Below are 22,907 nucleotides of genomic sequence, written 5' to 3' on the forward strand. Positions count from 1 at the left end.
ATTTTTATATTTTAATTTGCAGTGTTATTCCATAGAAAATAGATTTCTTTATTTCTGTGAAACCCTCCATATTTTTTGTAGGGTTAGTGCTAGTTTGAACAAAGTAATAGATGCTTTGTGCTGAAAATAGGCCCTCTTTTCAAATTTAATGTAGTGCCTGGGAATCCTTCTGCAGTGGTGTCCCAGTTGACATATGAAATTGCATAGGTAAAGGTAAAGGTTTTCCCCTGACATTAAGTCTAGTCGTGTCCAACTCTGAGGGTTGGTGCTCAGCGTTGTCCATAGACACCTCCAAGGTCATGTAGCCAGCATGACTGAATAGAGTGGTGTTACCATCCCACCAGAGCGGTACATATTGATCTACTCACATTTGCATGTTTTTGAACTGCTAGGTTGGCAGAAGCTGAGGCTAACAGCGGGAGCTCACCCTGCCCCCTGGGTTCGAACCACCGGCCTTTCAGTCAGCAAGTTCAGCAGCTCAGTGGTTTAACTTGCTGTGCCACCGGGCGGGCCTTGAAATTGTATATGTGTGTGTGTATGTATATATACAAACACACACACATACATACATATATACATACCCACACATACTTATGGCACCTGCTTTAAGTTTCAGGGATAGAAAATGATGCCAATAAAGCTCTCATTATGTTTTCTGATACAGTCCAGAGTCAAGGAGTTGATGAGAAAATCTGTAGTTTGTCTAATATTAGTAATATTTACTAAAATGGATTAAAAGTAACACAGCCCTGTCTTTCATCTTTGCTTTTCTTCTTATCTCCCCCTCCTTTCCCACTGTCCCCCTATTTTCAGCCCATCATTTCCTGGTGGTCACTGCGTGCCGTGAAACTGTCTATGGCCAACTCATACAGGAATTTTGCCTCAGCAAGTTTAAATCTGACATGGAAACTCTCAGGACGACGCTGTGGTGTGACTGGGAGAAGACTCTTGAGTGAGTGTCAAATGGTCTAAATTATATTTTATCCACTGAAATGGTAACAGACAGTGTCTGTAAACATTAAAGTAAAAAATGTTACAGTGGGCTTCATAAGGTCAGCAGTCCAACCCAGGACATATGTCAAGACAGTTCTCCCCATCCATTTCGTTAAGTGCTCTGTTGTCAGAATAGATAACGTTTGGGCTGAAGCCCCTCCTCCCAGTATTGTTTGAGTAAGCAGCCTTGCTTTCCTGGGATTTTTTGTTTTGTTTTGTTTTGAAAATCAAGAAATGAGTTTCTAGTTGCAGTTGGCCCTCCACATTTGCTAGATTGAGTTTTGCTTACTTCATTGTTAATGAATTTGATTAAAGGTTTCTTGCTAGGAATCTCTAGGTCCTCCAGTGCAACTCTACCATCCACTTTGACTAAAGGTTGGCCACAGAGTCATGTAGAACGATGTAGAGATTCCTAGAGAAAACATCTCTCTAGCAAACACTCAGTGCTCCGGGGTGATTCTGTGGCTAACTAGTAGCAGAAGTTGACAATAAAGTCATGCTCGAAGACCTAGAGATTCCTAGCGAAGTACTTTGTCAGGTATTTTTGTGCACGGTTTTTCCATTTTCACAGGAGTGAGTCCTATGCCTTAACCCTAGGAAATGTGGATGACTGACTGTATTTCTCATTTTTTGTGTATTCTACTGAAAAACTATTTTACTGTTAGAATTTCAAAGAAATTAACATAAACAACCCACAAAATATATACAAGCAAATGAGATCTTTTAAAAATTAAAAGCATGTTTTGGAACAGATGTGTGGCCCCCAGTGAATCTCAGGGTGGCAAAATTGCCCCGGTCTTGCACTGCCATGGCATGACACAAAACCTGAATAGCCCCTTAAGTAAGCAATCCCTTCACATATACACATCTCACATCCTCCTTAATTTAGCATGGTTTCCAATGCTTGGAACAGTAAAATGGAAAACTAACTCCAATTTGAGACTACAATGTCATAATGATATAGCCTGGTCTACTCATGTGCCTGACAAAGCATTTTTAAGAGTTCCTCGCACCCACTCAGGGACTGTATACAAATTTCCCTAAAATTGTACATGGATTCTTGGGTCTATATGTCAATTGTTACTTTTTAAGAGCCGTTTTAGTAGAAGTAGGCAAGCATTTTTTAAAAAGAAAAACATTTTGGGGTGGAGTGGGACACAATCAGAATCAGCTGTATTCCATACTATGTTTCATTTGTAAGTACTTCTAAATGTCTGAAAAATGGGATCTTAGATAAAAAATACATCATATCTCATATTATTTCCACCAATAACAAGAAATATTTAAAGTTGAACTCTGCCCGAAGCGTTTGTTGTTACTTTGACAAAGGGCTTCTTCAGTAGTCACAACTATGGCAATTTTAAGTTGTTAATAACATGCGTGTAAGATAAAGGTAAAGGTTTTCCCCTGACATTAAATCTAGTTGTGTCTGACTCTGGGGGTTGGTGCTCATCTCCATTTCTAAGCCGAAGAGCCAGCGTTGTCCGTAGAAAGTAGACATGCATGTACTTTCCGGTTATTTTTGAATTTATAACTGTATCTGGAACACATGCTTTGGACAGATGAGCCTTGTTTAAGAACAAACAGACACCTCACTGCCTGTTCCCCAAGCAACAGCAAGAAATCGTATCCTCCTACACTTGCCTACACTTGTCTTGAAGCAGCCTATACAAGGCAGACAACTGCTTTAGTACTGCTGTGCATACCCCTTATTGAACTTTCCATTGAAAACACCTTACCTGCCTCATGGGCACCCAGGCCTTTACTCCTGAAAATATACCGTGTAGGAAAGGAAGAGGTGTCTCTTCAAACATGCAGTGGGTGTGCACTATGCCCCCATAGCAAGTGGCTCAGTTGCTCAGAATGTATTACATGGTCATAGGTTAACATTTCTGCTTAGAAGTCATTCCCATTAAGTTATATTTTCAAGTAAGTGGGCATCAAATTATAGCCTAAGACATTGTTTTCATTTCCCCAGACTTTTAATGTATTTTACACTTGCTGTCTATGGACTTTTTCTTTGCTTGATTTGGTTAAAGGAGTGTATAACTTCTAGGCAAAGGTATAGTGCTTTGATTAAGATGGGAAAAGGGGCAAAATTAAAAGTTTACCTAGCAAATGCTGATGGATGCTTCTTATAAATAAAATAGTAATCTCTTTGGGCATATAGTTGCAGGGCAGTTGGATTATTTCAGCACTTACTCAATGTGTGTTGTTGGTTCCAGCAAATGGATGTGATTCTTCTCAAGCATTGGGATTTTTTTTAGAACAGTTAAAAGAAAAATCTGCTATTTCCCCCACCAACAAAAATTACCCCAGTGACCTCCTCTAGTCCTAAGTGATGTAAAAAAATATTATTTCTCAGTTAAACATCAAGAAAGCACAAGGAATAGACTTTCTACCCTCAACAATTTTTAAAAATCTGACAGTAACTAGTAGATTTCTCTACTTGCTGTTCTATTTAGCAGTGTAGATTCAACAGGGAGTATTCTCAAGGTTTAGAACATAGCAGTGATTGCCTCTATGTATAAAAAGGCAATCTTGCACATTCTTGTCCAATTAGTGTGTTATGTGTGTTATATCAGCAAACTGTATGTTGTTCCTTTCTCAACTCCCTCAGAACTCACCCTAAAACTCCCCGTTTCCACCCTATGGCAATCCTAAAGTTGTATTGTAAAGAATGTCTGCATAAAATATCTGCTAGTGTCAACAGGTGCCTTTGTTCCTAGGAGAAAGGGGGAGGTGGCGATGGAGCGCAATCCTTTGTGGTTGTGAGCCGACCCTCCGCAGACTATCAGATGCAAACTTTGGGCTTGGTGATTGGTCAAAAAGCCCACCAAAGACAACAGGGTTTAAATAGCCAGCTCACAGGAAGGAGGTAGCCAGTCCAAGAGAAACTTCAGCTCTCCCTCCTCTCCCTGAAATATTGCAGCTATTTATTTTCACAACTGGGGTTTTGGTGATTGGCATGGATCATGGATTTAGTTGTTCACTAGTGACAGAGGGCACTGATAGTTTAAAACAGGTCCCAAATGAGACAACCCTGGCTAATAGATGAGATGTGGCCAGGTAGGTATACCCAGCCAGGGCAGTCACACCACATCATATCCTGGTATACTCTGAGACAGACTGCAGCTGGGGTGTCCCAGCAGTTGTCTCAAGGACAAATGTATTTTTCCCAATGGCAAGTGGGCCAGCAGATGGGGATCCTTGACCTACTTAGGGCCAGCCCTGGCAGGCTGTAACCAAATAAAGTTGTATCCTTTTTATTATCCAACACAGTATTTGCTGTCATTTTTGTGGTCAGTCAGTTGACAGACTTTGCTTGATTCCCATGTGGCAGCAGTTCATCAAACCCTGCCTGAAAGAATGAAGTCTGAGTTCTGAAGAAACCTGGCAAAGATTTGGAATATAGGGTCTGGTTGCAGCATGCTTATGTAACTGAGCCAATTTCCCAACAGAGTTTGCTTCCTCCAGTAATGGGATGGAAGAGTGCTAGTCTTATTTTCCAAAACATGGATGTGTGTGATAGTGTTTTAGATATGAATAAAAAGCCCTTCGGGGACATTGAGGTATAAGTCAACACGTCCTATGATGATAGCTTTCCTGGACAGGCTTACAGGCCTGTTGGGTCATGTTGCATCTCAGGTAGCAATGAAAGTATAAACTTCTGTTCCAAGTCTCATTGTGAAATTGCACTTATGGCATGAGAAGGAGATCCAGAAATCTCTTCAGAATCTGAAGACAGTTTTTAGATTAATTCCAGTTCTTCAAATGTCAGGAGAAATAGAGCAGAAAGATATGCTCTTGCTTCTTCACTCACACATGCCGACCTGGTTGTTTCTTTTTTACAGCAGAGACTTCTTTTAAAATTCAAATCAAATCAAGAAGGCATCTTGCACTGCAGTTCTGTCTCAGGTGTCCTGTCTTGTATGTACAGCACTTGAGTGTGAAATACATGGTGATAATGTTTTTTCCATGTATAATCACTGGTTACAACTTGCCAGACTTCAGGGAAAGCATGGTTCTGCCATTTCTTTTAGCTATGACATTCATGCTTTGCACCTGCACTGAGATAAAAATCCAGGCAGACACAGCAACATCAGAACCTAATTAAAAGTATTAGCACATTTATGTTTTACCATTCTTGGCAGGAGTTAGTGCAGCATAGATAAGAGTAGCAATCATGGAATTTGCCCAGCATTATGGTAGTTTGGCCTTCATCTTCAGATTACTAGAGGAAGCAGCCAATCTCAGAATGAGATAGAATGATGCTGGCATTTATTGTTTTAATTATTATACCTGAATCACGATTCCTTAAGTTTTAAATTAGTTTCTGGAGTTCTTAAGTTCAGGACAGTTGGGGATCTGAAATGAACAAAGCATGGAAAGTTTGTGTGCAACACATACAATGATTCAGCCAGCCCTCTGGCCATCCTTGCACTTAACTGCAATGTTTCTGCATGGATTACTTTCTAGTGTAGTTGCCAAGTCAGGTGCCATTGGGTCCAGAGGTTTCAGGGCCAAAACCTATGACTTCATGATAGTACCTTGTGATGTTACAGACGAGTGGACCATATAGATGTCATTAGGCACGCAGTAGCTCAGAGTGTATCTAAGGTAGGATGGAGATGAAGGCATTGAACTCCCAAATAAGAATTATGCCCACTCTAATGAAATTTTCCTTTGGTCTTCAAACTTCTAGTTTTTGCAACAACTTAACACTTCAGTTGAGTTTTAGTTTAAATGTGCACAGAAAAGCAGCAGGTAAAACTACCAAAATAATATAAATATTACAAATAATTCTAAATCTGTACCACTTTCAATATCTCACTTTTGGCAATATTAGAAATTTGGGATTTGAAAGGAAATTTATGAGTTCTTAGGATAGCAGTGCGCTTCTTCTGACCCTGCCTCCCAAACTGCTCATAGCTTGTTTTTCAAATAAAACAAAACAAAGTCACAGAAATGTAACTATATCTTAAGTTGGAATTTAAGTTTTCAAAACATCAGCATAGAATAGAAAACAAACAAGCTCTTGTCAGCCCTTCTTTTACTCAGCAATTTTAACACAGCAGTTTTAATTCAACTAATTTTAGTGTTACAAGCTCTTTCTTGAAGGCAAAAAAGAACCCTTTCTGTCTTGATAGAAGAAAGGAAGGAAAGATAACCAGGCAAAGAGAGAGAGAAAGGAATGGGAAGATGTTTAAGCAGGAGGGGAAGAGGAGGAGGGAGGGAGGGATGGGTAGAGGAAGTGGCATTTCAGGAGTTACAGTGAAGGCATGAAACCAAAAATTGAAAGAAAAGGAATCAAGTGTTGAAAAAATATTTTTATAAGGCTTTTTGCTAGAAAGATTCAGGGACAGACCCTGACCTGTGAAAATCCCATTTAGTAATGTTAATAGGTTCCCAAGGCCTAAAACACTTGTCCAAAGTGTGACATTTAGCCCTTAGGACAGTGCTTCTCAACCTGTGGGTCCCCAGATGTTTTGGACTTCACCTCCCAGAAATCCTAACAGCTGGTAAACTGGCTGGGATTTCTGGGAGTCGTAGGCCAAAACACCTGGGAGCCCACATGTTGAGAACCACTACCTTAGGAGAACTCAATTTACAGCAAACGTCTACTCGAGTTGACCATTAGCTGATTTAGATGTTGAGACACAAGGTCTTGGCTCCACCTAGGAAGCATCTTAGGATGGAGCCGTGCGTGTTCTTCTTGTGTTCTCATTAATTAGAATGGGTTGAGTGCAGGGTGATGCTGGGAGCCTCCGTTTTCCACTGTGAGATGGGGAAAGCGGCTATGTTGGCGATATGGGTGCGGGGTGATGGTTTCCCATGCTGTCCGCCAGATTCACCACACCATCTGGCAAATCTCCTCGCAACAGTCTTGCAAAAGAGTGCATCAGAGTTGTTCAGGAGAGATGGAATTTTATAATACTCATACCATTGAGAACACTACAAAATTGAATTCCTGTATTAATAATGATAATGATAAAGATGATGATGATGATGATTTTCTTACCCATCCATGGCTTGAGGTGGGTCTCAGCAGTATTTCTTATCATATTTGAGGGATACAAACAGAATAGTCAAGTGTTTCAACAGAAACCAAGTCACAAGAGCAATCCCTTTTGGAACTGCCTTATAACGGCTTTGTAAAGTTCACAGGCTTTTCTTGAGCAAAGAATACTGAGAAGTGATTTTGCCAGTTCCTCCCTCTGAAATGGAGCCTACAGCAGCTGGTATTTGTTGGTGACCACCTATCCATGTACTAACTAGGACTGACCCCTGCTTAGCTTTCAAGATTAGACAGGATCTGGTATCTTCAAGGTATTTAGGCCAAGAACAACTTGACCTACCAGTATATTTACTAGATTCTCGGGCTGAAAGCAAGAGCACATATTTCTGTTAGCTTTTTGTGATTGCATTGCACTTGTGCAGCCCACATCCTTCTAACTTGGAGTACAGCTGTTCCGACTGGATAAGGATAAAAATACTCTTGGTGTGCCTATACGGAGCGTACATTAGCACATATCTTTGGGTATTGTGATTCATCTGAAAGCCGTGGGCCTCTTGGGATAATTGTTTCTTTCTTTTCAGTAACAATGAAGAAATAAATAAGATCACTCATGACGCATTGTGGGAGCAAGGATAAAAAACATATATTTCTGGTGGGAAATGTATGAACCAAAGATTTCCCTCTTAGCCAAGAAATCTAAAATAACATACTTTGGATAAACTAAAACATCTCACACTATCAGATACGATCACTCTTTTCTGGGGAAAAACATGAAGTGTTTGTTTCATATTTTATCCCTTATTTTCTTTCTTTTTAAAGCATTTCTGCTTACGGCAGTTTTGATCACAGAGCCCATTGTTTCACATTCCTGTTACTTTCCTGTAATTAGAATTTGGGAATCTAGTATAATAACCCAATAATATCCTATAGTTTGGATAAAGAAAGGGGAGTTTGGAATATAATATGAAACTAGAGCAGTGTTTCTCAATCCGTGGGTCCCCAGGTGTTTTGCCCTACAACTCCCAGAAATCCCAGCCAATTTACCAGCTGTTAGCATTTTTGGGAGCTGAAGGCCAAAACATATGGGGACCCACAGGTTGAGAACACTGAACTAGAGGGAAAGGGCAGTCAGGAAAGTGAGTTTGGGTAGGAGGGTATATACTAAAAAACAGTTAGGACAACAGATATGTGTGTAAGCAAGATGTCCTAAGTGAGCCCTCCTTCTTTTAGCCCGTTCACTCCTGTCCTTTTGGCCCATCCGACACAATCGTTGTTAGGGAAAGCACAAAGCAAATAGAGGATTCAGCTACTTCATTTTATACATGCCAGTCAAAGAGGATTTTGTGCCCAAAGGAGGCAGGTGAAAGCATGCAAGCAAGAAGAGGAGTCCTCAGCAAGTGGGAAGAGCTAAACATTCCTCATCCAGGATTAAAAGGAAGGCCAATAAAAAGAACTGACAATGCAGAGACCCACATTACTGCAGGAATGGGGGCCTCACTCAGGGCATGGACCTCTGCAGGAGCCTAACAAACCCAGCCCTTAACATTGGCCTTTCCTTTTAATCTAGGGAAGGCGAACCTGTAGCTCTCCGGGTGCTTTTAGTCTGTGGTTCCAATAGTCCTTTGCCATGAGTTGTGCTGACAAGGGCTGACAAGATCTGCAATCCAGTAACACTTTGGGATGGGCATGCTTTCCCCACCTCTCTCCAGGACCCCAAGATGTGAGGGGGGATGTGATCTTCTGTAAGTGCCCCATTGTTGTCACTTTTGCTATTTTTGTCCCTAAAAGCCTGCATGGCCTTGGTACAATCAATTTTGAACAGTTTGTTACCTACCTCTAATTTGCAGGTGGCAGCTGTTGTCATTTATTCATGAGAGAGCATTTGCAAATGTCCTTTCCTGTACATACGTGTTCAGTAGCAGCCAAATCCACTTAAAAGAGCCAGTTCATTATGCTGTTTGTTTTTGTGGTAGCATGACAGCTGTATTTTAAAAGGGGAGCTGAGCCGAGCTATTGTTCCATCCTGGTTATTTAAATCCCACTTTAAATGGATCAATATGATTAATACAGACACGTAATTGCAGTGGTTTCTGTAAAGCTATTTGAGAAGGAACCAAATGCTTAACATAACTGCAGCTTATCAGGTGGTCAGTCAGTAAAGAGTTATTATTTCCCATTACGCAAAACCTCCTTCCCCTTTAGGCCTGGGCATCAATAGGCAATTAGGTTGTCCATTATCCAGAGATCCTTTGTGGTATACTTACCATATCTACAGGAGTTGTGTGTATGTGTGTAAAGAGAGAGAGGAATTGGAAGCTGAACATAGTTTGAAATTGGCCAACTAAAATTGATTATCAGGGAAACCCTGAAGCATCTCAATTTCAAACAAAAGCCCATTGGATTAAATGAGGTATTCTTCCAGGTATTATGGCCATGCTGGCTATGGCATTCTGAGAAATGTGGCCCAAAAGCAAATACTGTAAGCTCTCAATTGATTGCAGTTCAAGGCAAGCAACTAAACCAAACTTGGCATTGCCATAAAGCTGTCACTGCTTACTATAAATAGATTTTTTTTCTTTCTGTCCCATCATGAGTTCTAGTCAAACTGGATCCACGAGAAAAGATTGCCACCATTTTTATTATTTTCAGTTGCAAAAACATTCATGCGCATTTTCATGTGCAGGCAGTCTCTGACTCCTAGTTACAAATGGGGATGAGACAACAGGAAGTGAGAGAAATCTACCCCTAGGAAAGGAAATTCACAATTGAAAGAGTTATCATGGGAAAAAGGGATCTCAGCTGAAGTTTTATCACCAATCCTTGTTTCCACAACAAGCCACATTTTTCAAAATCCAATGATCACAGGAACTGAAAGTGAGGTGAAATCTTCTGAACACCACAGTAGGGTTAACCCTTCCCTATGCTATCCAAAGCTGACTTACAGACAAATTCAACTTAAGAATAAACCTACAGAACTCATCTTGTCCGTAACTTGGGCACTGTAACATACACTTTTTTAGTTCCGATGTGAAGTAAAAGCGAAGTAAAAGACATGAATTTACCACTGTTTCAATGATTATCTAATTATGATCACAGTCTAGACAGTAGCCACTGTGGATGTGCTGTCATCATCATGTGTTTCCTTTTTTGTGTGTGTTTCATAGCAATGTCAGATTTTATGGATACATTTCAATTAAAATAATAGAATGTGAGAATATTTGAGAATGGGATGATAGAGAAACTAGCAAATCATGATGGCTTTTCAAAAAATGATTTTTATACTGGAATTACAGTTTTAAAGTAGTTGTCAGGATTACCGTATCAGCCTAGAACTGGCTGATATGGTTCTCTGCCATAAAGAAGGGAGGGGGGGGGGAGGGAGGCTGGGTGCAGGGTAGTGTAGATAAGACAACTGTTTTGTGAAGGAAATAGAAGTTGTAGTTAATAGGCTGTGGGCACAGTGTTTAGCCACTAGGGGCAGTTGGGAGTTGGGCTGTTATATTACAGGGTGTTTGAGCGGGAAATCTTTAGAACCGTTATTCGGTGATTGGGGAAAGACGGAATAAATTATTTGCTTCCAGCTTATTGTTGTGAGCTTGATTTCAACTCCAAGAACTTCCAGATTCTTACAGTAGTATTTCTAGGTTATTACTGTTTCACAGCCAGCTTTTTATAAGAGCTTTAATTAGCTAGTTCTGCTTTGAAACTGAAAATTGAGGGCTCTAGGCTGGGGAAAGTTACTTTAACATGTAATTATTTCCATATCTCATTATAATGTTTGAAATGGTCATTTTTCATTGCAGTGCTGCACACTTGTTACTTTTTTCTTATAAAAAGTGTTTAAAAGTCCACCACACATTTTAATAATTTTTAAAAGTAATTAGAAAGTGATGCTGATTACACATGCTGCATTGTTTATCAAATCTAATTTGCTTCTGTCCCTGTTAACAAGAAAAGTAACTTGCCACGGGCAATTCTGTTACATGTTATGCAATAGCCTAAATTCCATTGTCACTCTTGACTAGAGACCATCCATTCAATCAGTGTGATTTCCTACATGGGTGGTTCTTGTGGTCTCTTCCAAATCGATGATTCTCTGAATGGCCTCCTTTGGACTAGAGAGACTAACCCACAGGGTGCCAGGCATTGCTTCCAAGTTTTGGGAAAATAGCACTCTGGTCCAGCTGCAAGAGGAATTCTTTATATAAAAGAATGGGGAAAACAACACTTTTTGAAATGATGTTTCCTATGCATTTTAGATATTTGTGACTACTATAACAGAACACTTAATAGTTAATCTAAGATTTTAAACTGATCCCTCTGAATAACTGAGGACATGTTGTGGCCCTACACTGAAATGCAATTGCTGGCTTCTGGCAAAGCAGACAGAGTGGGTCAATGGGAACTCACACCCTCCATGTCTCCTAATTTGGCAGGGGCATTCCTGATTAATCTTCCATCATCCCACTGCTACAGTTGCTTTTAAAACGTTCCACTTTCTCCTCTTTTCACTTTCTCCCTTTGTTGCCAGCTTACTTCAAGTAGTGCAATCTGAATTCAAAGTACAAAAATAGGTAGTTTGTCTTGTCCTTCCCTATAGAGTCAGACAAAAGCAAACTGATGCAGCCCTTCCTATGACCTCAACACATTGACTTTGAGAAGCATGGGAGCCCATCTGTCTAGTGAAGGGAACTGTACCTTTTGATCCCCAATTGTCCCGTTTTAAGTTGTGTCTTCCCACATGTGTTTCCCTCTTCAGTTTCCCCCAGTTTTTCCCTGTTGTTGCCCATGTTTGAACCATCACATGGAGGATCCTCGGTGAAAACTTAAATATCGGAATCCTCAGGGAAAACTTAAATATCGAAAGCCAAGATTACTATGGACCTCATCTCATTTTTGGAGGAAGCGGAGGCATTTTAAACCCTTTTGCCATGATAAGTCTTTCCCATGGCTTCCTTCTCTACATTAGACCAGTGCAATTTTCGACCCTTTGCAACCATCCCATCTTGCAAGCTGTGCTTCCTTTCATTAGACCACTTTGCCTTGATCCTCCTAGGCTTTCATTTCCTCCATTAGACCTGTGTTATGTTTAAAAACATATTATGTTAAAAAGCTAGCAAGAGCACAATCTCAAGCCTATTAAGGAGAAAATACAGTGAAAGCAAAGTGGTGAGGAACACCCATTCCTCCATGTCACTAAAACAATTCAACACAGACAAATCTGTCATATCCCATCACAAGTGTGTGTGTGTGTTTTTGTCATTAGCAATAGTTTTGGTGTGTGCCAGGAGCTCAGAACACCATTACTCACCTGTATTCTGAGCTCCTTGTTTCAGCAGGCTTCATCTCCATGTGGGAAACGCTGCATGTGATGAGGTCCCTAGCCTGCCTGTTCCTCCTTGATAACTTTTGTCATCTTGACATTTGGCCAGACCTGTCCCAGTTTTCATCTGGGAAATGTTGAAAGGCATGGGAATCTGGTAAAATCCCTGAGATGGGAGAATTTATAAACAATTGTTTGTTTCACTGATGGGTCTATGGGCCGCAATAAAAATTGTTGTTTTTGTTTTTGTTGTTGTTGTTGTTGTTGTTGTCGTCATAACTTTCATTGACTCATTCTTTTGTTTGGTACCAGCCACTGGAATTAAAATCTAATTTTTGAAGTTGCTGTTTTTCTAGCAAGTGGGATGGTGCAGACCCTTCATAATCATTCTTCCAAGAAACCTCCTGGTCACTGGTTTCTAATTATGACTTCATGAGACAGCAGATGTTGCTTAATCACCATCCCTTGAAGCAAGTACTTAGCTGAGCTGAAGATATTAGCTCCCATGTACTGATAATAATAATAATACTAATAATAATAATAATAATAATAATAATAATTTATTTATAGAACGCCCTCTCCCCCCGAGGGGACTCAGGTCGATTTACACACCAAAAAAGTCAAACATTCAATGCCCTTCGCAAATATAAACATCTAAAATATCATACAAAATAGTAACCATAAACTTGTGACAAAAGAGAAATTAACATCAAAATAGAAAATAGAATACGAATAATGTTCATTTGGACTTCTGTCCAAACTGCAAAGGCATCCCAGGCAGCTCAAGCCAAGAACAAACAAAAATAAACATTGTATCATCATCATAATTGTCATCGTCATCATCGTAATCATTACTTGGTAGTGGACCATTTAAATCTCATTGGGAATGTGCAATATGCAACTTGCTTTCATGTTTTCAGAGAGGTCTGTGTCTAAAGTAAAAAGCTACTGGGAGAAGTTATTTATAAACATAACTTAGCAATGATATGATTTGTTTTCCCCATGTATCCAGTATCCAACCCGGAGAAGTAGAAATAACTCAAAATGTGTCTTTAGAAACAGCACTGTGGTTTCCATATTTAGTATCATGGCAAAACATACTCCTAGCATAGCTAAAGCATCAGTTCCAAACTACAGGTCTTATATCTTTGTATCAGATCTTATCCTTTATCTTGCAGTTAGCTTACCATATGTCATCTTACTCAGGGCAAAAAACGTATTTCTCATCAATATAACAAGTAATTGATCCAACTGTCCTTAATGTAAGAAGGTTCTGTTGGCTAAAAAATGAATTTTTTGCCTCCAATATAGTTCTATATTGTGTGTTCAAATTTCTGTTTTTTGAACGATTACTTTTACAACACGTATGAAACAAGCATTGGCGATAAAACTTCAGTGGAAACAACTTTTCCACATGCTAACTGTTTCAGGAATAAATTTCACTTCCAAAGGGCAGATTACTTTCATTTCCTGTTGTTTCACCCCCATTCTTAACTATGTGTTGTTTGTAAGCCAGATGTTTGCAACTTGGGACTGCCTGTATTTATTCTGCCTAGAATGTATTTTGAATGCAAATTATGCAAATCCTTGTAAAAAAAAAAAGAGGGAAGCCGAGGGAGAGGCAAATAAATTGCATTTTGCATGAAATGGTGTTGTCTCCAAATCTCTCTTGATTCATCAACATTTACTGTAATAAGAAAAATGGCTCATCATCACATATGGTGGGAAAGTACTTGGTTGAATACTTAAGAGGATTTTGTCCAAATCGAGGACAGGGCTACATAACTTAAAGATCTGAAGCAAGGAAGACAGTAAATTGTTATTGGTTTAATATCCAAAATGCTTGGGACTAGACATGTTTTTGATTTAGATCTTTTTTAGATTTTGATTTTCCAGCTGGAAAAAAAGAAATTTGTGATATATATCTTGGAGTTGGGGCTGAAGATTAAACATGAAATTAGTTTGTGTCTAACTTACACTATAGCCTGAAGATAATTTTATATACCGTATTGTTGATAATTTTGACATTGAATGTTTGCCTCATATGTGTTCTGTAATCCGCTCAGAGTCCCTCTGGGGAGGTGGAGCGGGATATAAATAAAGTGTATTATTATTAATTTTTTTTGCATGAAATGAAGTTTGTGTACATTGAAGCATCAGAAAGCAAAGGTGTCACTATCTCGACCAGTGATGGGGGACAATTTTGGAGTATTTCATAGTTTCTGATAATCAATCTATAGAAGGTAAGGCCCCCAAAAAGGAGGCTCTCCTTCTATACCAGTGGTTCTCAACCTGTGAATCCCCAGATGTTTTGGCCTTCAACTCCCAGAAATCATAACAGCTGGTAAACTGACTGGGATTTCTGGGAGTTGTAGGCCAAAACATCTGGGACCCCAGGTTGAGAACCACTGTTCTATGCCTTCCAAAGTTCCAATCATTTCCTGTCTCCTATTTTATTCCTTTTTGCTGTTGGTTCATTTTACAGTGTCTTGTGTCGGGCTCTTATGATGACTCACTCCAATGGCTGCACTTGAGTAATATGCCTTCTGAGCCTCTGGTCACATTTTCTGGCTTGATTTTGTTAAACGTAATAGCAATAGTCATTTATTTTCAGCTAAAAAAGAGTGTTCTTTAGTTCTTTTTTATCATCAGAAAATTTTGTTGGGGCTTCAGAGTTCTTTGGTGACGTCAAATCAAATCAAATATTTTATTTTCAGTCAATGACCAGCATTTGGTGAAGTCTTTGCTATCAGCCTTCCCTTAAAAACCAGCAATGTACAGCTTGCTAGGAAACGGTTGCATTTAATGGGTTATGCCCTTAACTAAAACTGAATTTCATGATTTGGAAAGCACGTAATGATCGTGAAAAAATAAAAGGAAATTACATTCCATATGCTATGGTTAAAAAGGTTTATTCCTTAAAAAGCCCCGTGCTGGCCTTCTTCGTGGGATAAACAGAAATACTATTTATACATTTGGAATGACACATAAACAACTCCTTTAAAAAAAATTTTTTTGTTAGTTTCTATTATACATATACATTGATCGATAGGCATATGTTTATCCATATAGTAGAAACTGTAGCATATGTTTCTGTTTGTTTTTAGAATAAATAAATTCATGACAAGGCCAGAATGTATTGGGCTTCTTAAAGAATAAAAGTTTTTGACCACATAACACACGGAGCCTAGTCTCAGGGCTTTGGGTCCTTGTGAGATCGATGAAAACCAAGGCATGCCCGATGGTAGGCTTTTAAAATGCAATCAATGTAAGGCATGGAGAAAATTTGGGGGAATGTTCAGCATAATATACATTTTCCTAATTCAGTTCTATTTTGGTAAAAAGTGAAAGCAGTATCCCCTTAAATCAAAAAAACAAAATGTATTTAAGACCAATAAAATTCCATTGGGTTTTACATCCCAGTAAGTAAAGAAAATAACCAGCATATTTGCCAAGTCGTTTCGGGTTTAAAAGAACCCACTTCCTAATAAGTCTCTTTATGTTTTAAACATCATCCACATATTTAGGAACTAGAAGATCACACAGTGGGTGTACTAAAATGAACTCTGTTTTTGTCGTATGTGTTTTAGAATTCTGTCCCCAAAACAAAATGTTTTCTTGGAAGTATTTCTAAATTACTTGTGTTGAGCTGATGAAAACACAGTAGTAGAAGCAGTCCTGTGGGAACTGTTCTTTATGTGTCCATCTAAGGTGTCTCTCTGGGAGAGTTCCACATCAGAGGAATTGCATATTGAATTCATAAAATCATTGCTCACTCAGCTGTCATTACATTCTGGGAACATTCACCTTAAATATTTAAAAATCTAGCAAGGGCTAAAATAGACCTATATTGAATTCTACAGAAAGTGTTTACAAATATTACTCCTTAAGAGTTCTTTTCCACTGTGGCATGCTGTCAGACCAACCTTTAAAAGGGAATAAGTAAAGAATTGGTTCTAATTTTAGGAGAAATTTCTGGATAATATAGCAAAGACAATGCTTTAAAATCTCTCACGAGGAAAAGATGGCAGGAGGGATGCGCCAGCGTCTGATTAACCCTCAACTTAAGTAAACTTAATAAACAATAAAATACAACTACGTAAGATACATTCAGTTAAAATGAATTAATACATAAAAACATAAAAATCACAAAAGCATAAACTCAACAACTGATAATGATTTTGAGTATCTTCCTCAGATACCTTTTTAAAAAAATCCAAAAATGTACTTTGTTGTCATTTCTGTTAGAATAATATACTTCTTAAAAACTAATCATGCCACTTAAACTTGATATACTACAATTGAAGACACGAGCATGCCTTAATTTCTGCTCTCCTTATTCAGATCTTGTCAATTCTTCTCCCATTCTGTCTTTCTCTTGGCCATTATTTTAAAAAAGTAGACTTCCCAGTTTCAGCTGGGAATGCCAAACCACAAAATATGATTTGCACAGTCAGTAGTCTTTATCTGCTAAACAGATGCCTCATACAAGACTGTGCCTTCATGCACTGACATTATTCCTGCTGTCTCCTTAAACTCCTGCTGCCAAAACGCCTGTCTCAGTTTACAACAGCCACCAGAATTGCTTCTTTAAAACTATTAGGAAAGTCTAGCAGGAAGTATTATGTGCCAATATATTCTCAGTATGGCCCAATGTGATGCTGAGTTATCAGTGCTTGCTTCATTATATCTAGGGGCAAATTCATTTGGTAGTAAACCCATTCTGTGTGTATTAGCTTGCAGCCCAAATGTATGGATTAGTTTGACTGAGATTACGTTTATTTGCAGCTAAAAAAATTTGGATTTTTAAGTGCTGGAACAAGACTGTTTCCTTTTAATAATGCAGGCAATTTCTGAAGTCATTTTGAGTGAAAACAGGTGGATGCATGTGCATGCAGAAGATGATATTCAGTCTGAATACATCTGCTCATAAATCTTTTCATCAGAGTATCATGTCTCATCAGAGCAAATGTGTTGCGCACTTTGCTTTAGAGGGAAACAAACAGAAAAGGTTTAACAGAGTAATTTGGAAAGTGGTATGGATACTTTGGCACCATGTAGCCCTGGCATAATACTGATGGTTGCTGAGAAACAACCTTTTGGAGAACACATGTTGGGAAAGATAAGTGGTTCTGCTTGGAGCTTTTAGGGATCAGATGGGGGAATATCTACATGATGAAGTCCTCTTAGTACTAAATTGAATAGCATAATCTTCCTCCACCAGATAAATTATAAACATAAAGCTCACAGGCATTCTGTTGGTTCCCCACTACACACACACACAGATTATTATTATTATTGTTTACTTTATTTATACCCTGCCTTTCTCCTTGTGGGGACTCAAAGTAACTATGGAAAACTTTATGAGGAAGGACACAAGAAACAGCAATAAATACTCTGAGAAACGGTTCTCAACAATTCATGCAGAAATACAGAACAATGTGAGACGTTACTGGTACCTGTCAACATCTATGTCATTTTTCCTGATCTGATGTCTGCATGAGTCAAAATCATTCACAGATGTTCCACACTCTTGTTATTTTAGTTCAGACTAGAATTTTCCTTCTGCTAGGAATCCCTGTTTTGGGAACAGCAATTGAATACCTGCTTGCATTGCCATGAATAGTTCTGCCTCAAAGAGTAGAAGGCCTCTGACGTGATGACATGGGGAGCATTAATACAGGCACCCGGTACTGGATTTGTTTTGTAAGTATATAAAAAATAATAGTTGTTTTAGGATTGCGAATCTGAAGTAAAGGTACACAACAACAAACCATATTGTGCCTTCGATGAGTGTACCCAAGAGTTTTATTAGAGCACTACAAGCAACTCCAAGGGACCTGGATACTGGATGAACGGAAGAGTCTCTTTCCTGGAACCACTGTGGACATTTGAGCTGGAAGATTTCTTCATCATCCAGGAGTGGTGGACTCTGACGTTTCTGGCCTTAGTTAAATGTGGAAATGTAGTTTTAAGATAAAAGATTTTCAGCAGCCACCTCAAAGTGAGTGTGATATAAAGATGGCTTTGTCTATGTTTGGAAAAGTTGTTTTCACCTCCATCCAGATGGCTGGAATAGTATCCCTGCCCCAGGAACATTTTGTTCCAGAGTTTGAACAGAACCAAACTTTCCATAACTATAACCTTACTCAAAATGAATTATGTACATCGAGTAAACATGCATTTCAATCTCCTGGTATAGCAGTATTGTCACATATCATTGCGTTCACAAATGGTCCTGCAGGAAAAAGGCCATTTTAATAATCCAACAATACATTGAATTTCGTACAAGATTAAGAAATATTTTTTCAAAATATTCCCAGATGAGGGCTAATAAAGATAATATTCAGTTATTTCCCTCCTGCTAAAGTCAGTGGTCCTTTTGTTATTCCCCTTTTTGCATCTTTAAAACCTATATTTCACCACATAATTTGAAATCATATTGAAAATATCACCTGTTGACAGAATGAATGTAAAAGATAGTGTTAGCTCTGTACAGCTTAGCTTTTTTGCTCTGGCTATCACATTATTCATTATTCACAAAAGACTACACACCAAGCACTTGAATAATTAAGTAGAATCACTTTATTTTAAATGTGTCTTAATTTATTACTACTTCAGGGTTTATTTGCAAGGTCTTGGTATGTCTCTGTTCTGGTTAGAGATGCCAGGAATCCAACAACATCTAGAAGGCCATATATTTTGCACCAGTGAATGAATTAATAGTGGTCCTCTTTTCTTGCTTTCATGTCCTATGCCTCCTCCTTTGTTTTCTGAGCATATCATCAAATCCGATTGAGTGGGATCCATTAGGATGTTTGAGAGCTGTAATCCCATGATTTATCAAGAGCAACAATTAGCCATTTATATGGTACAAAGGAAGGCTTTGTAGCAGGAGCATCTGGGAGTACGCAGAACATATATTTCCATGTGAATCTGTCCACTCTGTATAAGCAATGAGTTTCTGAAGTCACGGAACTGATCAGCAGTTACTTTGCATTCAAACTCTTGCTCAAAATCTCGGTGTTTGCCCAGCATGCCAAGCTCTGATTGATTCAAGTGAAGGCATGCCGGGTGGAGGGCAGAGGCATATAGCTCTGTATTGCTTCATTTGGCCAAGAAAGATACCAGGGAAATTTCCCCAAATCCTGCATAACCCACAGCTACAGGCATGGACATTTTATAGAATAGAAATTGCTTTGGAAGGTACATGTTACAAACAGCAATTTTATTGGTTCACATTGTTGAAATAAAAGGCATCGCTCTAATTAGTACAAAATTACAATTCGCAATCTAAATGGTGTAAACTGTGTGGTGTGAAACTTAATAAACCCTTTCATTGGAGGATTTCTTGAGTCTTCCTTCTGTATCTACACTTCCCATTTGACCTCATTAACATAGGAAGTTATTGTTTCAGGGGAGACAGTGTTTGCTGATGGATATCAGGGTTGGAAAAGGGAAGACTTAGAATCATGGAGTTGGAAGAGACCTCATGGGCCATCCAGTTGAACCCCCTGCCAAAAAGCAGGAAAATCCAATTCAAAGCACCCCCAACAAATGGCCATCCAGCCTCTGTTTGAAAGCCTACAAAGAAGGAGTCTCCACCACACTCCATGGTAGAGGCAGAGTGTTCCACTGCTGAACAGCGCTCACCGTTGGGAAGTTCTTTCTAATATTCAGGCGAAATTTCCTTTCATGTTGTTTGAAGCCATTGTTCCGCGTCCTAGTCTCCAAAGCAGCAGAAAACAAGCTTGCTCCCTCCTCCCTGTGACTTCCCCTCACATATTTATACATGGCCCTCATCATGTCTTCTCTCAGCCTTCTCTTCTGCAGGCTAAACATGCCCAGTTCTTTAACCCGCTCCTCATAGGGCTTGTTCTCAAGACCCTGATAGTTTTAGTCACCCTCCTTTGGACACTTTCCAGCTTGTCGACATCTCCCTTCAATTGCGATGCCCAGAATTGGACACAGTATTCCAGGTGTGGTCTGATCAAAGCAGAATAGAGGGGAAGCATGACTTCCCTGGATCTAGACACTAGACTCCTATTTATTCAGGCCAAAATCCCATTGGCTCTTTAGCTGCCGCATCACATTGTAGGCTTATGTTCCTGTCCACGAGGACTCCAAGATCATTTTCACACGTACTGCTGTCGAGCCAGGCGCTCCCCCCCCCCCCCCACCATTCTGTATCTTTGCATTTCATTTTTTTCTGCCTAAGTGGAGTATCTTGCATTTGTCCCTGTTGAACTTCGTTTTGTTAGTTTTGGCCCATCTCTCTAATCTGTTAAGGTTGTTTTGAATTCTACTCTTATTAAACAATATTCTCAGTTCTAAGTCCAGGAGAGAGGCTGAAGTGGGAATTCTGGTATCTTGAGCCCTTTTGTGTGGAGGGAGGGGAAAGGGAGAAGTTGGCAGGGGGTATTCTCCTGCTTCCAAAGCTAAGCAGGGTACCTTGAGGTCATGTATCTGAACCTCCACTTTTTGGGGTCACAAGATTTGGATAATGTAACTCTAAGGGCACATCTTTACTGTAGAATGTATGCAATTTGACACCACTTTAACTCTCTTAGCTCAGTGCTATGGAATCATGGGAATTGTTGTTTTATGCAGCCATTTGGCTTTTCTACACCAAACTACACCTACCAGGATTCTATAGCACTGAGCCATGGGAGATAGTAGTGCCAATCCATGTACCTTCATTCTACAGTGTAGAGCCCGCTTTAGTGTGAAAGGAGTTTCCATTGTCTGAAAGCCTGAAGTTTCCAAAGCCTTCTGTGAGATCATGGCTACTAAGCCAGTATCAACAGAAATACCATGGCATCTGGTGATCAACTATTCTAAGCTTCTACTTTGTTCTGTTTGATTCATTCCACATGGTTGCAATGGAATTATTAATGAATGTCATGAAACCAAGTAATACTATAGTAGCATACTTAAATTGAATTAGATAGCTTGTTAATCTGATGACAATTGTATGTAATTTGAATAGTGCTGTTGTGCCATGCTGGCATTTGCAACACATTTAAGTGCAAGCCAGAGTTTATGTGACCTGACAGGTTAAGGACATTTTCTTGCTTGTGTGCAATGTGAAAAATGTCAAAAACAAAATATCGCTTTGCTTTTTTCTGGACAGGAATGGAAAGATTTCTTGGAGAAAATCTTTAAAAACTCCATCTTGAAATGTCATGTAGTCCATCTGTCAATAAGATGCTGTGTAGCTGTAAAATAGAATTTTTCCGCAAATTTAATGTGAATGCTTTTGTTTTGTTTGTTTGGGTCACAGCATTAAATGATGAATCAATGTGTACTGCAGCATAGGTAGTAATCTACCATGTTTTGGCATGTCTGCTAGGGTTGCACATCTTAACTTAGGATTTGTTTTCTTTGCCCCAGCCAGAAAGACAAGTAATTCTTAAACTTTTTCTACAGTGTACATGATACAGTAGAGTCTCACTTATCCAATATAAATGGGACAGCAGAACACTGGATAAGTGAAAATGTTGGATAATAAGGAGGGATTAAGGAAAAGCCTATTAAATGTCAAATTACGTTATAATTTTATAAATTAAGCCCCAAAACATCATGTTTTACAAAAAATTGACAGAAAAAACAGCCCAAAACATGGTAATGTTATGTAGTAATTACTGTATTTATGAATTTAGCACCAAAGCATTGCAATATATTGAAAACATTGACTACAAAAACATTGGCTACTGACAAATGGACTACAAATAAAGATAGAATTGCATAAAATGAACTTACAGTAGTAACACTGTTGGAAATTAAATCCATAAAAAGTCCAATCCTTGCTGCCTAAAGAAACAGCGGTGGATCAGGGTGGGAGGCAAACTGTGTTGGATAATCCAGAACATTGGATAAGTGAATGTTGGATAAGTGAGACTCTACTGTATATGCATATTACAGCTTTTGTTTCATTTTACATTTGCATTCTTGCTGTATTAGCAGAATCATCACTTTTGTTGTGATGGTTGTTCTTTGCATGGTACCCAGTAAGGATCTCTTAAGGCAGTCTTAAGGGTTTGGTACCTTATAATCATGGGCCTGGTTAGCATCTCAGCCATTTAATTTGTGTTTCCATACCGTTTTGTTCATTTGGAGCAACAAATTCAAACTACAGGGAAATAAATTCCACCTAAATATCAGGAAGGATCTTCCTGGTAGTAAGAACTATTCAACAGTGGTGAAAGTGGAGTCTCCTTTTTTGGAGGTTTTTAAAGAGAAGCCGAATGGCCATTTGTCAAGAATGCTTGGATTGTTTGTCCCTGAATGCCATAATGGGGTTAGACTGGATGGCCTTTGTGATTTCTGTGTTTCTGTCTCTACGGGAATATCCAGGATGCTATACTGAAGGGTCACCTAGATGCAAAGAAGACGAAGATTGTTACAGTTTTCATTTGCAGTATTTTGAATGGTGTGACTTACATGTTGCAATACCCCATTATGCAAAACATTGTGATTATGGGAGTAATAAAAAGCAAGAAAAATCCATGAGAAACCCTACTTGGAAATGTCAATTCTGATGATTCTCCCATGTTGCTAATATAGAGCTTA

General features: G+C 39.0%; 1 protein-coding gene across 2 annotated transcripts in view; it reads left to right on the forward strand.

Annotated features, from left to right (window-relative positions):
* The window catches only part of ramp1 (receptor activity modifying protein 1), a 46,789-nt gene that overhangs the window by 16,093 nt on the left and 7,789 nt on the right, over positions 1-22,907 (forward strand). The window contains exon 2 of one of the 2 annotated variants that reach the window (XM_003215159.3): positions 814-952. The exons of the other annotated variant lie outside the window; for it this stretch is intronic. Coding sequence (XP_003215207.3) covers positions 814-952 — 139 coding nt within the window. The remainder of the gene's footprint in view (positions 1-813; positions 953-22,907) is intronic. 2 annotated transcript variants of the gene reach the window in all.

The sequence above is a fragment of the Anolis carolinensis genome, chromosome 1 (assembly GCF_035594765.1).
Source record: "Anolis carolinensis isolate JA03-04 chromosome 1, rAnoCar3.1.pri, whole genome shotgun sequence".
Lineage (NCBI taxonomy): Eukaryota > Metazoa > Chordata > Lepidosauria > Squamata > Dactyloidae > Anolis > Anolis carolinensis.